The sequence below is a fragment of the Ambystoma mexicanum genome, chromosome 7q (genome assembly GCF_040938575.1).
Source record: "Ambystoma mexicanum isolate Mex_15411 chromosome 7q, UKY_AmexF1_1, whole genome shotgun sequence".
NCBI classification, from domain to species: Eukaryota; Metazoa; Chordata; class Amphibia; order Caudata; family Ambystomatidae; genus Ambystoma; species Ambystoma mexicanum.
In genome coordinates, this window is record NC_090941.1 from 653,204,505 (window position 1) to 653,221,548 (window position 17,044).

The window sequence follows — 17,044 nt, forward strand, 5'->3', positions numbered from 1 at the left end:
GGGCAGCGCGCGTGATAGCAAAGCAATTGGGCCCACCCTTCACTAGAGAAGAGGGAAATGTAACAGGCGCTGTCACGGAGCCAGAGCAACAACTACAACTAATGCCAGGCGACTGGATATATGTCAGAAGTTTTGTGCGTCGGTGGAATGCACCACGATTCCATGGCCCATATGAAGTAATATTTTGCACGCCTACGGCGGTAAAGGTCAAAGGGTTGAGGTACTGGGTGCACTTGACCGATGTACGGAAGGCATATAGCAACGTACAAGAGGAGCTAGATGGGGAGGCACAGACAACAGCAAACGCTGCAACTGAACAGAATGACTGAATATGAACTTGCGTGTATGTGCTGGTACTGAATTTGAAGAAATGCACAACTGATAAAAAAAAAAAGGGGGAAAATTTTGTTTTTAACTTTCATCTTGTTGAGTGTGAATATATATATATATATACATATATTAAATGGAACGCCAAATTATGAGCTTGTATACACCCTTGTCTGTGAATACCCCTCCCCGTATCCCCACCCGCTTCCATTCCCTGTCACATGTATATTGGCACTGATGGTGCCAACAAAATGTTTACATGTATGCACTCAATGCACTTTTATATCTTAAAACAGGAGCTTCCATGGCATCTAACGGGCGGCCTGCAACGGATAGATTTACTAGAATTAGAGAATGGTTAACTGTGAAATGTATATATTCGTATGAATGTGGACTATCTGCGTGCATTATATTGTTTTTTACATTATTATTTGGTCTGGTTACATACTGGTTCATAGCGTTCATCTCTATCGAGATGAACGAGGGGGGAGGGAGTAACACAACTACTGGGACCAATACAACTGCAAGTGTCAATGCAGCTACAAGGGAAGGTGATTTTTTGATATGGAATGGAACTAAACTTGTGTGGGGCTACTATACTACGTCACCCAATGTTGTCATCTCACACGATGGAGGGCCAAAGGGTGAGAGACAAAACACACTGTCCCCACCTAAGATGTCTAATTACAATGCTCACAGCTTAAACGACCGGAATCCCTCTGCCATATCCTGGTTGTATAATACCCCCACCAGCCAACCTGCCCCCACGGCCATAGAGAATCAAAGAATGAGAGAAACACATGAAATATTATATGATGACTGGGTGAAGGGGGGCGGGAATGAGAAAGGGGGGTCTAGTTTGTCTCTTGCCCAGGGAATCAGGAAAAATATGAGGAATAAGAACAATAGACGGAAGAGGGAAGCAGGAAGGAGGAAGTATGATGAGTACTATGGGCTAGGTCTAGATAAGATGGAAGACCAACGACACCCCCACCAAACAAATAAGTGGTATGCAGACATGAGTGCCACAGCTAAACAAACAACAAACGAGAGCTGTTATGTTTGCTCCCTCATCCCTCACGCATCAGGTACACCCAAAGTATTGTTACCCAAAGAGTTGCCGATTATAGATGCCCAATGTCTCCTTCATCTCACGTTATGCAGAATTAAGAACACCTTCCAGGCACATGAAGTGACTTTCCAAATGCTGCAGAACGAGAAAACGTGCTACCCAAAACCGTCAGGGGTTGTATGTCTGAAAGAACCATTTTTTGCAATCGAAGGGACACTTTTTTCTGATAACAAGTGGAAGAATGAAGAAGTAATGTGTAAAGCTGAAGCACTGAGGGGTGTGGCACCGGAGAAATTGCAATGGATAGCAGAAACATGCACACCCGTATGGAGAGAACACATTTCAAAACTAACCTGGGTTACGCCCATCGAAAAGCCTTTCAAGTTGCAGAATGAAATAGACTATGAACTATGTTTCAAAGGAGAGGGGAAAACGTCCATGGGGACGAACAAGAAGTGCAACAAGACCCTCACTATCCCAGACCTAAGAAAAGGGACTGCGGCCCTTATGGACACGTATTGGGTATGTGGAAACCAGGCATACCTACACCTCCCCCCGTCGTGGAGTGGCAGCTGCTCAATGGCCACTCTGCACTCAGCTCTGATGGTGATACCAGAAAGCCACATCGATGGAAGCAAAAGGACACAGGAACGCACACAACAGAGTGTGGCCCAACCAACTGCAGAACCACAAATGTATGTCCTGTCTTCTGGAAGCAAGGAAGAGGTGCTGACCCGCAACAGACGAGCTTCAAACTATATATCAAAGGCATCATCAGAACTATTGGCCCAGATCCCTGACAAATATCGATTATTCAGCTCAGCAGAAACGTTTTTTGCCTCGCTCGTATCAAGTGTCCAAGCAAGGGCTAACGCAAAATGGCTCCAGATAACCCGCTGGGAATTAATTCAGCTGGCGAACGACACTGAAGAAGGTTTTAACATAATAAAGGTCGAACTAAGAGCCTTGCGACTGATGACCATGCAAAACAGGTATGTCCTGGACCTGTTGACGGCGATGGACGGCGGTGTTTGCCGAAAAATAGGAAGTGCCTGCTGCACTTTCGTACCTTCTGAAGACGCAGAGAACGGCTCCCTGTCCCATGTGATCGAAGCAGTCCACAACCTAGGAGAAAAAATGAAGATGGAAGGCGGAGCAGAAGATAGTACATGGTTCGATAACCTCTTCTCCTGGGTCCCCTCATGGCTTGGAACAACGATGAAATTTTTGATGCCATCTGTGGTGTTCCTCCTTTTGATTTTCTGCCTATGCCAGGTGGGTCTTCGAGTCTGTGCTAGCGCAGTACCAAATGGTGCAATGATGATGGTGACAATGGGCAACTCACACGGTACAATAAAAACGGTGCAAGAAGCACAAGTACAAACAGGGGTAGACAACACACCCAGGTACCAACTGGTGCCCATGTACCACGACAAGGATATTGTAGATAAGCTTTGGCACACCACCATCAAAGAGCCCCGCATACTAGAATGGTACGAGGAAGTGTGGGTAGATTTGGAAGGAGATGGTGGGTGCATATATCTTACGTGTACTCCAGATGAATACGCCAGGAGAGGTGAGAGTTTAAGGGGGGTGTGCAGAGCATGGATGCCTATCAAAGGAACTCCTGCATGGGATGAGGCGGTGATGGACGAAGCAGAGTGTAGGAGGATAGAGGAGTTAAAGAATTCGTTACTTAAGTAACGAAAGGGGGGAAATGTAGGGGAGGGCTGGTCCAGGAGACCCCTCTCGCCTGCATTCCTTCCCCAGGTGAGGGCCATGGCCCATTGGGCGTTCCCTCATGCCACCCGGGCCCAGGTGGTGGAGGGCTCACCCACTGGAGACATTGCCCACTCATATCGAATGCCCATATGTATTGATTACAACACAAATTTAGCTAGGCCCAAAAACCATTCTTTGCCCGGTAAAGATGGTGTGAGCTCAGCGCACTGTAGCGCGGCCCCCACCCTTGGAGAACATCCCTGTTGCCGCAGCACCCTGGCAGATCCGCTGCGAGCACGTTCCCACGAACAAGACGGACATGAGCTAGCGTAATACACTAACATTGTATCAGTTCACCTCCCGCAGTGTATCATCGCTCCTAGCATGACCCGGCCAGCAGGCCTGGGAAATGAAAAGAACAGTAATATGGTCATCAGATGGCAGACAGTCTTTATGTATTAATGTCAAGACCTCTTGCATTATTTCTTTCTTCCACTAAATACAAACGCCTGTAGAAGGTATTAAAATGAGAGAGTATGCTCCCATGATATAAGCTATGGCGAGCTTGCACCATTGCAGGTGGATGCCAATGATAAAGGAACGCTCCAGGGATCTGTTCGTTGCGTGTATCACTGGGCAGCCTACCTCACGTGGTTTCGCGCCATAACTAAAGCTAATGCTGCTAGGGTACACGAGAAAGCGGATGCAATAATACTATGAACTCATTAAAGAATGCGCGAGAGTGCACTTATCATGTGTGAATGTCTGGGCCCCTCATATGCCACCACCGTCACGTACAGTGGCGGGTCGTTTTCTATGTACTTCACTGATCTAACCACTACCTCATTTATTGCGAATGTATATGCATGTAACTGAAACACTGTAGCTGCTAGAGTATAATGTACAAATATGATGCTTGAACTGGGTATAATCGAAACGCACCCAGCAAAGGTTAAATGCATGTTTTGAAGTGATTTTAAATAAGTATTATAGAAAGTATTCAAATGTTTGCGATGTCTTTACTTATATTCGGCAACACATGAGGGAGATACCTTTGTGAAAGCGTACAAGGTCTCGATGTATCCCCCTCCCTCCCTCAGAAGGCTGCCAAGACATGAGAACAAAGCCCCGCTCTGCGTTATCACGCCTCCCCCGACCCGACTGGAGCCGCTTCAAAGACTTGTAGCCCCACTACAGCACCCAAGGCCGCGGCCAGCCACCTGCATTATTTACAGCACAGCAGTAAACCTTAGTTTAAACTCAAGCGCCCCCTCGTAAACCCCACAACCCACCGGACTGTCTCAGACTTATGGCCCTGTGCAATCAGGACACCCAACACTTTGACAACACACAGCGAAACATCCATAACCACTTCTAACAAGACAGAAAGACCTGTACCACCCGCCCAGTCCCCGAAGCTTAGCCCCTCGACCTACGGTCCCGGTCAACAGATCACGAGTAACCAGGCCACGATATATTATCTCCAGACCCCTCACAAGGTGCATTCCTCCTGTGTTGCATTAACCTATTGTAAGATTTACTAAAGAGAATAGAACTGTAAATGACTGAATGACTGCAGTGTGCATGGCAGAGGGCAAGTAAGTCAGAAAAGGCATTCATCTCTGCCACAGGCCGCCTCGGCACACCAACACTGCCCGGATGAACTCAAGCCGACCTGCCAGGCCCAGCCCAACCCACGAGGGTGACCAGTGACGTCCTCCAGCCAAGACCAACCACACCACAGCAGCACCTATAGTTAGTCGTCGCCACCCAATCCCAATGAACTTGTGCCCCCTATAGTATGTAGGTTTTGATGACTTTTTTTGTAAATATATACGCCTGTCTTTGCTATTGTCAGACAGAGCGCTCTCGGAGTTTGCAGAGTTCTTTGCATGCCCAATTCTGATTGATAAACTCCCACTTACGCTCACCCGCACTCTGTCTTGGCCTTATTCCCATTTTGGGAGAGTCCGTCATTGTCTCTCATTGCGGGGAGGATCGTGCTGGTTGGGGACGCTTGCTTTCAACAGCATGGCCCATGTCGGTAGAGCAGCCCAGAGGAAACCAGCAGCTGCGGAGCCACTGTAGCTAGAACAAAGGAGGTGGAAGGCATGCCAGCACCAAAGGTGAGTCCCAGAACCGGCCATTGCCCACAGAAAAGTTCCCTCCCCGCCGTGGCGATGGAAGGTAGGGCTCCATGCATAGCCCCTCTTCCATTTCCATGACGGCCGGCAGGAATGCAGAGCACTGGAAGCAGCTGTGCTGCTACTGAAGGAATCCGGTAAGTGGGTGGGGGTAGGGAACGGTCACTGGAGGGAAGGATAGGGTGGGAGGAAGATGGCCTGCCTCTGTGTTAATGCAGAATAATGACCTGTCTATAAATTATTGCCCCAGATGAACCTGATAGCTATAATTCGGGGATAGGTCACTATCCCAAGTGATCAATATCCATCAAGCCTTGTAGTACATGGAGCTGAGCAACATAAAATGGACAGTGAATGATTCAGGCTGTTGCTAAATCCAGAATTCTTGGAATTGGGTCTATCCTAGAGAGTACAGACTGCATTAGACGCATTCTGATAAGCGAAGAGGAGGTGTATAATGGAACATATGTGCTAATTAAGCAATCATGCTGTTCCAGGCAGACTGTACGACTGGAAATGGGCTACTGTCTTGAGGAACGTGAGGATCCTACCAGCGGTGCCAAGCTGTTTAACAGGTAGTTTACAGCCTTCTTGGAAGCGCACTATCACTATTAGTAGTTTCAGGTGGGGCTGCATTCTGCGGCGTGTCAGCTGTGTGGCACAAAGGGGCGGACAATGCAAGGAGGTGGCACAACAGGATGGGAGAACAGACCGAGGCGCACAGGAGAAACAGGAGCAGGCAAGAAATGGAACTTGGTCGGTTACAGAGAGTTTAGAGAGGGACTAATGGTGGCAGAAAGGTAAGCGGTGGAATCAGGGTGAAATGGTAGCCTATTGTAAGATGTGTAAGGCGGGCGTGTCCTGGCATTTACAGCCATCTTCTGCTTGATTAAACATTCAACTTCATGGAGGCGAGAAAGAAATGATTGCAAGGGCACACTCACTTTGGCCTGGAACTGAAGATAAAATGTGTACAGCCACTTACCAATTTCTCCAGCTCCATAATCTTCTTTTCCTGTTGATGGATCTGTTGGTTTTTCATTTCCAAAACTTGCTTTAAACTGGTCAGATCTTCCTCTAAGTGCTGAAATGGTGCCAAAGCAACCTGAGGGGAATGGATAGAGAGATGTCTCTTATTTTGGTTCGCCGAACATATTGGTGAATGCCTCGGCATGGTAAACAAGCACAACTGTGTATCACTAGGAACCGTGCAAACTGAATAAAGTGCTCTGTTGCTTCTGGAAGCTAGGTCCGTGCTCAATAAACACCATAACAATAATAATAATAATAGTTAGCACAGTTTCTGCATTCTTAACCAATGCACTGCCTTTCTATACATTTGTGATATAGTTAACCAACGTACAGAATGGTCACTATATGACACTTGTAAATCTATTCAAGCTACATGCATTATGAACATCTATGACGCACGCAATTCTCACCAACCTACATGCATTATAGGCATCTTTGACCCACATCATTTTCATCAACCTACATGCATTATGGGCATCTTTGACCCACATCATTTTCATCAACCTACCTGCAGCATGGGCATCTTTGACCCACATCATGTTCATCAACCTACCTGCAGTATGGGCATCTTTGACCCACATAATTTTCATCAACCTTCGTGCAGTATGGGCATCTTTGACCCACATCATTTTCATCAACCTACCTGCAGCATGGGCATCTTTGACCCACATCATTTTCATCAGCCTACCTGCAGTATGGGCATCTTTGACCCACATGTTCATCAACCTACCTGCAGTATGGGCATCTTTGACCCACATAATTTTCATCAACCTTCGTGCAGTATGGGCATCTTTGACCCACATCATTTTCATCAGCCTACCTGCAGCATGGGCATCTTTGACCCACATCATTTTCATCAGCCTACCTGCAGCATGGGCATCTTTGACCCACATCATTTTCATCAGCCTACCTGCAGCATGGGCATCTTTGACCCACATCATTTTCATCAGCCTACCTGCAGCATGGGCATCTTTGACCCACATCATTTTCATCAGCCTACCTGCAGCATGGGCATCTTTGACCCACATCATTTTCATCAACCTACCTGCAGCATGGGCATCTTTGACCCACATCATTTTCATCAGCCTACCTGCAGTATGGGCATCTTTGACCCACATCATGTTCATCAACCTACCTGCAGTATGGGCATCTTTGACCCACATAATTTTCATCAACCTTCGTGCAGTATGGGCATCTTTGACCCACATCATTTTCATCAACCTACCTGCAGCATGGGCATCTTTGACCCACATCATTTTCATCAGCCTACCTGCAGTATGGGCATCTTTGACCCACATCATGTTCATCAACCTACCTGCAGTATGGGCATCTTTGACCCACATAATTTTCATCAACCTTCGTGCAGTATGGGCATCTTTGACCCACATCATTTTCATCAGCCTACCTGCAGCATGGGCATCTTTGACCCACATCATTTTCATCAGCCTACCTGCAGCATGGGCATCTTTGACCCACATCATTTTCATCAGCCTACCTGCAGCATGGGCATCTTTGACCCACATCATTTTCATCAGCCTACCTGCAGCATGGGCATCTTTGACCCACATCATTTTCATCAGCCTACCTGCAGCATGGGCATCTTTGACCCACATCATTTTCATCAACCTACCTGCAGCATGGGCATCTTTGACCCACATCATTTTCATCAGCCTACCTGCAGCATGGGCATCTTTGACCCACATCATTTTCATCAACCTACCTGCAGTATGGGCATCTTCGACCCACATCATTCTCATCAACCTACCTGCAGCATGGGCATCTTTGACCCACATCATTTTCATCAGCCTACCTGCAGCATGGGCATCTTTGACCCACATCATTTTCATCAGCCTACCTGCAGCATGGGCATCTTTGACCCACATCATTTTCATCAACCTACCTGAAGTATGGGCATCTTTGACCCACGTAATTTTCATCAACCTACCTGCAGTATGGGCATCTTTGACCCACATCATTTTCATCAACCTACCTGCAGTATGGGCATCTTTGACCCACGTAATTCTCATCAACCTTCGTGCAGTATGGGCATCTTTGACCCACATCATTTTCATCAACCTACGTGCAGCATGGGCATCTTTGACCCACATCATTTTCATCAACCTACCTGCAGCATGGGCATCTTTGACCCACATGATTTTCATCAACCTTCGTGCAGTAAGGGCATCTATGAGACTTGTAATTCTCGTCAACCTACATGCAATATAGCATCTATGGCACATGTAATCCTTCGCAACCTATATGCATAATGGGCATTATGTCACTAGTAATTTTGGTCAGCCAGTGCACAGTTTTGGTATCTATTACACCCATAATGCTAGTCAACCATTGCGCAGAATGGGAATCTAGGGCACTCAGAACTCTAGTCAAGACAGGTATAATATGGACATCCATGGCACTTGTAATTCTAGTGAATCAATGTACGGTATGGCCAGAGTATGACACAAGCATTTATATTTCCATTTCTAGTGGATGAACAGAATGGCTAGCCTGTATGTCAAATGACGCACATTATTGCCATTTTTACGATAGTCATAACTCTAGTGAGCAAATTCATTTGTAGTCAATCTCTGTAGAAACCTCTTACAGCTCTTGAAATACTGATCTAAGGAGAGTATAGGCACCCTTTGATACTCATATTTCTTTTCAGGTGGTGTGCAAGATGGCCATCTAAGGGGAACTCCATAAATAAGATCTGGCTTCCATATAATGCTTGATGCTGGGTTCTCTCCTTTCAAGCACTGCAATAATGATTATTGCCCAATGGAATAGCCCTCATTGTATTGACCAATTGACTTAGTAAGAATGTAAGGCTGTGATGACACTTCTGGGATTTGGACTTTTCACAGAAGATATCTCGGCACAAGGTATCTGAACAGGATCAAAACCTATAGATTTCTTGTCAACCTATGTCCCACGCTCCTGCAGCACTGGCAGTTCTAGTCACCCACTGTGTGCGTTATCACCTACAAACAACACAAAACCTCTCCTGAAAAGCATTGACATTGCATTCACAGATGAGCAGTTTAGCAATGGTTCCCAGATAACGAACCCATAGGAGAGTCTAATGTTCATTTGATAAACAGCAAAATGATTCCATGGATTAAAAACTTTACAATTGTTCTCAGATGACATAGTTTTTCAGTACATAGTTGGAAACAAACCATCTACTCTTAAGTAGATGAGTTGGAGGTGGGTGTCAGTGGGGACGGAAGTGTCAACACAGGTTTTGCGGCATCTGGGCCTGATGGCAGTGTGGAGTGGAGTTGGCAGGGTACCCCGCAGCATGATCAGCTTGTCAGCAGAGTGTGATGAGGACCAGGGTTGCACTGGAAACCGCTAGTGGCTGGGGCGACGCGTTGAGTGGGCAGGTCTGCGAGGACGCTGGCGAGAGTGGCATTGTGGGTGGACGAGGAGCAGAATTGTGGACCCACCAATAAAGGAGGACTTTGCTTTGCTGCTGTGTACAATGCTCTTGCAGGGCAAGTGTACATTGCTGGTCACTTGACTGGTGAGGGAGGCATGAGTTTTGGCAAGATGGTGGACCCTTCCCTGCCCGAACTGTGCCGCACTAGATCTTTCACATCTTTTTGAGCCTCTTGCAGCCAGACTGTGGCCTGGCAGCTAGTCTTTCCACAGCCCAACAGACCCTAAAATACTGGTTTTGTCATTGAATTTGATAACAACCTGATAATAATTTTAGTTTTAAACTCTTTTGAACAACTGTGAGTCACTCTGACACCACAGCTCTCATAGGAGTTGGTTGACAATATCTGGGCCTAGTGAAGACCTCTATAGTTTTACATAGCCCTTCCTTCCTCTAGGCCCCACCTCAACTTTCTTGTTCTATTGTACATTTGTTTTGCGGGAGGCTTGCCATTCACTGACAAGACGGGATGTACTCTGCAAGTCTCCCCCCACTCTGTTGGTGATACCTAGCCCCGCAAGGATCACTCATGGACTCTTGGTTACCTCTTTTAACCATGGTCTTCCATTTGTTGGTTTTGTTTTTTCTTTTCTTGTACTGTCAAGTATAAGATTCTGATTCATAACCTGCCCCGCGCTATGGGATCATTCAGGACATGAATGTGTAACTCCTTAAAGTCAATAACGTCACATCAAAATCTCATGACGGCAGAACTAATCACCTAAGAATTCAATCACCCATCTGCGGCTTACCAGCAGATACTGGATTTGAGATGTGAGTGCAGCGTAGGCTGCTATGTATGAGGTGGACCGATCATTCATGGACAGAAACAAGACCTACGGCTTCCGACATCCGTAATTTCTGAACGGCAGGACTGCAAGTGCAGTTCCAAATTGGGCCCACAGTTATTTTAAAATGTGGGCCTAGAAGGAGAGTGTGTTTCTGCTCCATTTCATGCCAACCATTTGCCAAGTGTAGCATGGAAATCTGTGTAGCCCTTCTCTGGGCACCGAGGGCAGAGCTCCGCTGAGTGTTCTGGCGTTGCTTCTTGCCTTTTGGTGACATGTTCTTGTCACACAATTACCCGTACGGTATGGGGTAGTGTTGCACTTCTGGAGCCTCCATCTTACTTTCAAGAGATAGAAACACCAGGACAGTATTCCTGGAAACAATCAATCAACCAGCTCCATTGATGGCCCCAAGTATTCAGGAAATGGTCCCCTCGCATAGATTACAATCACAATCGGCAAAAACATATATATTTTATATAAAACATGTAATTATAAATGGGCATCAATGACAATTGCTAAGATGCGTCAATGACCACCAATGGACCTTCCTCAATGCGTAACCACTCACAGCTCCAGTCTTTATCCAGGGACATGCTGCAAATATTTTACTGTATGGCCTGGTTGACCGAATTTAGGCTGTACAAAATGATCGTACAACCAAAAATTCGGTCAACTAGGCCATATAGTTCCATTATAATGAACAAGGGGGACGGATGTTGCAGGGGTGTTCCCTGCTCCCCTTGCTCGCTATAATGGGGTTTCGGTGGTGTTCCCCTGCTTCGGGACATTGGAAGCGAGGGAATAAAAAAAAGGAAAATGAGAAAGGGACCCTGCAGTGTCAGTTCTGACCCGCATTGCAAAGACGGAACTGACGCCGCAGGGTCAAAATGAAAGCGGACCCTGAAAGGTAAGTGGGGGTATGGTGGGAATGTATTGGGGGGTGTGAGGAGGGCATGGATGTGTTGATTTTGGCAGTGGCAAAATTGGGTTTGTAGCGAAATTGACTTCGGTCAATTCCGCCGCAAACAATTATGCCACGGTCAAATCATACCAATCCAATCCACCCTGCTGCCAGATGACCACCCCACCACCACATCCAGCACCATGGCCCTGACCCCCTATACAATGCTGACCCGCAATTCTCCTCAAATCTTTTGGTTTATTGGCCACCCGGGATGATATCCAAGTAAGCAAGCAGGACAGAACTGAACGCACCCTCTAACTAAATATATTGGGCCTCATTACGACCTAGGCGGTAACCATGGTGCTATTTGCGCCATGGTTGCCTCCAAAACCTTACCGATTCCACCATGGTGAATGGAGCAATTACCGCCCTATTCCAAGGTTGGCGGGACGGTAATTCCCCATTCACCATGGCCCTTCCCCATTCGAGCCCCGATAGGGCTCAATGGGAATGGGGAAGGCGCTAATAACGGTACCGCTAATTGTGGTACCGTTATTAGCTCCAAAGTCCCTTTGCGGGTCCCGTCCTTAATGCCTGGTAAAACCAGGCGTTAAGGGAGGACCCGCAAAGGGACCTCGGAATAGGGCGGTAAGGGATTAACGGCACCAGTGCCCTTACCGGTACCAGTATTCCCTTACCGCCCGGGTCGTAATGAGGCCCCTTGCCTTCTTTCTTCCCTCTCATCGCTCCTCCTCCACTGTTCTAACAATGATGCATATAATCACTGTCACCCAGTAAATAATAGAAAATGCAATGACTGTAACCATGCTTTTAAACTATACAAAACACTGGCTGGAATTAATAACGAGTGACACAATGTATCACAACATGTTGCACACATTGTTCAAATGTGTCTATTCAGCCTTGATAAAGACCATGGAGAGGTCGAAACACGTGTTGTATGACCACTTAACTCGTGCACATATATTAGAAGTAATCCACTGGAAACCAGAATGTGAATAGTAATGTTTTAAGTGCAATGTATCCGGGCCAAACTACGTCCAAGTTCATGCACGAGGTATGGGCAATACCTCCTCTTCCCGTGACGTTGCTGCAAAAACTATAAGAACACACAAGACATATCTCAGTGCTGCGTAAGTTGAGTCAAAAAGCCTAGTGCCCAAGCATCTCTACTTCTTATGCTTCATGTTAGAGGCCAGACCAGCAGCAAAAGTTGCTTGGCTAATGATCTGATTCTCCTGTAGACTTGGACCATAGGGGGCTTCTAATGGCTTTATTTCCCTGAGTATTAGGTGAGCCTGACAACGGGCATGTGAACACATCATCTCTAACTGTGAGTAATTCCACTTTGCGGGAATAGGACAAACGTTGCCAATTTTAGAGGGAACATAGCTTCCGTGTTCCCTTGCATTGATTTGAAGATTTTCATATTCCTAAAGCCATCAGAAAGCAAAAAAGTAAATGATGGCAAGCATTACAGGCGGTTTTGCTGAGTAGGACGATTGAAATGCATGCTGTACAGTACTGCATTGGAAGAAGGCATGCATTTGCATTGAAAGAAGGCATGCATTATTAAGGTGTTAGCTAAATAAATGAGTTTATTTACCTGGAATTGCTCATCAGTGCTCTTCCGTAAGGCTTCCTCAAATCGCTTTGCTCTGTCCCTCAGAGAATGGCTTTGGAATGTTAGGGTGTCCACCTGATCCTACCAGGAACAACAGACAAGAAGAACAACGTCAATGCTCATGTACAGTACTGTGGCGTGAACAGCCCTCTCTGCCAGCGGGCATGTACAAACGCGCACCTGCGGTTGGACAGGAAGCTTCCAAATGACCTACTCAGCTATTAAGGCATTTCACATAAATGGGGTGAGGATGCCAGCATCCATTGCTTCAGGTCACCAAGCAATTCTGGGCCTAGAGACACAGGCAGACCTGCAGCCAAACACATTCCCTGACAGCAGTCCACTGTCTTCTAACCTGATACTAAACGTCATATTACTCTCTAAGACTCAGAACTTGCATTGATTACCCCATGTGAGACCACCTTAGATCACTGGTTTCAGACCAAGAGGTTCAACTATACCCTCTTCATCGGTACGTCCTACTGTGATGTGCAGAAGGCAAGGGCAACAAAGCTTTCTCCACGATGGGAAGTGGGCTTGATCATCTAGGATTAACCATGTATGTGGTGAGGATAACTCCCCCCGCACTCCCATCTGTTGTAGACAGATGCCAGTGTAGGATACAGTTTTCCCAACTATACATAACAAGGACTTTGTACGCTCTGACAAAAATACAGGCAGAAGGTGGCAGCTGGGTAGCTTTGAAAGGTAACTCAAATACCCTTATGTATTCAAATAGGTGTCTTTGTTTGTGTTTACAAGTTAATTCTTCATAACACCCACCTCTCCCAAAATACCTAGGGTTTAATTGTGCTCATTGTGACCCCGTGGGAGTCATGTATAAATTGACCACTTGCGAGAAACACTACGCTTCCTGGTTAATAAAAACAAAGATTTAATCCCTGAGCCCCTTCCTTATATGTTTTTTGTGCAGCATTCTAGCAACGAAGGTGGTCACTGGACCATGTCTGTGCTGTTGCCATATTGAGTAGTAACCACTGTGTGTTACTGCTCAGGAGGCAAAGTCAGTGCAGAGTAGACTGGGAGGCACACTCCGAGAACCAATGGCCTCAAGTCTACACATGGCCACAACAGGTTCCCCCAATATATCTGCTACTCGAAGCAGCTACGAGCAGGGCAAGATAGCTGCCATGGATCAGGGAGAAGAGAACTACACGTAGTCCAATCTCCCTTTCCATGCCGGCCATTCGCAAGTTAGAGACGTGCCAGTAAGGAAACTGCTGTTGCTGCCGCCGACGAGGGACAAGGCAGCGCAAGGGAAGTTGGGGGTACTAAATAAGTGGAAATGGGGGTTTGGGGTATGGGGACGCAGGGGAGAACTTACCGCACACATGGTGGGGGAAGATTGTGGCCTCCAGCTCCATGTGGTAAAGCCCTCGTTCTGAGCCTCCTCATTGGCTGGAAGTCCGAAACCACACCCCCACTGGCTACTAATTCCTATTATTGCCTTTATTTTATACTTTTATATATATATTTGTATTTACCTCTTATTCATTTCAACCGCGGGCACAGACTCGAAGAGTCTCAGAATCATTAGAGACACACGATGGGTGAAAACGAAGAATGGATCACGCCCAGAATATGATAATAACATTTCCACAAGTTTATGGCGGAAACGTAATGTAATGTCCGTGGCGAAAAGTGTATTGTCGCACTCACACTTGGATAGGAGACCATAGACTGTCATGCCATTCATTCTGGGTATTTTCTGGACTCCATTGCCAGAGGATTGCATCCCTGCCTGTCTCCACATACCTCAGCCATGTGCATCCAGTGATTTAAGTGCAACTTTCAGTGGTCTGCAATCCAGTATTGGTTCTTAATTTTGCAAGTTAGCTGCTGGCTGCAGGTGACAGAGACAGATTTTAACAATGGAAGATTTCAAGAGTAATAGGAAGGTTGTGCAGCACATGTCTTCTCACATACTAAAGCAGCAGCAAAAAGAGGAAGCATGACATTTGTGAGACCAGAACGATCAAAAAAGCAGGGCAATGCATTGTGGGAGTTCACTGCGGTAGCCCAGTATTTAGTAAGTGGCGGAATTCCGAGAGGTTTGAGAGTAGGCATAATGTCTGACTTGACGAAGTAGATAGTGAGGAATTAGAAGAAGAAAGATTCCGGAGCAGAATATGCGAATACAACTCAGGCAGGTTTTTGGCAGAAATGTTATATAATCGTTAAAATGAAAACGGTATTGGTGCACTCACACTTACAAGGCATTGGATAGGAAACCATATGTTGCTGCAGCCAGCATGAGAGCGTCAACTGATGGCCGGCGAGCAGCCGGGTTAGCTCAAGCTGTGGGGGGGTGACTGGAGCGACGGAAGGATAAGGAGCAGGCACCCAGTGACAAAATGGCCCATGGAGAAATGGCCGATCGAAGAAGATTGCTGCAGTGACATGGGAGCAACAGGAAATAGAGCATAGTGGGTCGCAGCTGGGAGCAAGTTCTAAGCGCCCCACAGGTGCATGATAGAGAGCAGTGAGATTTCCACAATCCATGGCAGCCATCTTTTTAGTCTTTCCTTTTCTCGAGTTAAGAAACCATTAACACACCGTTTCTGCCTGGGTACTAATAGCAATATGACCCGAGCAGGGGCGACGGGGGTGTTACTAGTCAGGTAATGATGTGGGAACACAGTTAAGCCCTTGCTTCGCTTGGGCTTTTAACTTAGCTCCGTCTTGGGTTATATTGATAAATGGCGCCTTTAGGTCAGCATTACAGGTGCTACCTTAATACCCAATGTAACAATGATTCGCTGTACGTTTCCCTCTCAGAGCCTTCCTAGTGGTGAAAAACTGAGACACATATTGCTGGGCTAATAATCATGTAATGACAAACCGTGTACCTTATGAAGGGCTAGTCAATGTATGGATGTAATTTAAGAAGATCATGGCAGGAACCAAGCAGATAGGGATGGATTGGCCGATTACACGGGCGACTGCGAGAGGGGAGGCAGCGGATGCATAGCAAATGCCTTCTCCTTCCCTCTTTTCACAGGGGGAGGAGTGAACCAACCTGAAAGGGGAATGTGAGGTCCCCACCATCACGGCAGAGGTGCAGCAGGTCCCCAATGTACTGCACCAGGAGTGGCAGCACAGCAGCGGCTTGAGGCTCCCGCAGCATGCAGCATGTACCATGAGCAGGCGTGGAGGTGCCAGGGCCACAACCTCAGATGACAAAACATTGAGGAGCCTAAAGGAAAGACCACCCAAGGAGAAAGACCAAGGGGGCTTCCGTGTTTAAGAATGCACTGACCAAGGCATGAAAGAACTGGGGCAGAGTAAATCAGTGCCCACAGCTCGACAGTGGCACCAGGATACTAGGACGTGTTGGGTGAGCATATCAACAGTTTGGTGAGAACAAGTGCTGGGAAAGCAGGATGAGGATGGGAATGTGAACAATGGCAGACACTATTTTGGCACACACCGTGAGCAGGAAGGGGGTATGACTGTGGTAGAGAATGTTGGTAAAAGTAATGCGAGGCGCAGTTCACAGAAATGGGCCTCAATGGAGGAGCAGGGAGCAGGGACTATGGCCCAGTAACATGGGGTTTGGCATGATGTAGGCAGTGTACCCGATGCTCAGACATCAGTGGGCAGGAGCAATCGTTTCAGCTGTATAGTGGGGAAACTCCATTTCTTTGCCTCCAGTCATTGGTTTTGGTTATACCACACTACTGAATAGATACCGTAGTACGATACCGTCTACATAATGGCACAGTATGGACCCAAACAACCTCAGTGGTGCTGCACCAACACAGGGTCATGGAATGACTTCACTTGGAGTTGGCCTTCCTGATTATGTTCCTCAACTGAATGCACACAATAAGAACATTGCCGAGGGGTTCTCCCGGGTTTGCATAGTGTACAGGGTCAGTTGTCAGGCGTGGGCACAGCACAATGGATGGTGGGTCCCACGCAAGCTTGACCGTCAGCAG

General features: G+C 46.9%; 1 protein-coding gene across 1 annotated transcript in view; it reads right to left on the minus strand.

Annotated features, from left to right (window-relative positions):
* Nucleotides 1-17,044, minus strand: part of MTUS2 (microtubule associated scaffold protein 2) — a 1,571,269-nt gene that overhangs the window by 35,703 nt on the left and 1,518,522 nt on the right. Inside the window, exons 12-13 of the mRNA XM_069639493.1 lie at nucleotides 13,065-13,163; nucleotides 6,251-6,370 (exon numbers count right to left, since the gene is read on the minus strand). Of these exons, the coding sequence (XP_069495594.1) occupies nucleotides 6,251-6,370; nucleotides 13,065-13,163 (219 nt within the window). The remainder of the gene's footprint in view (nucleotides 1-6,250; nucleotides 6,371-13,064; nucleotides 13,164-17,044) is intronic.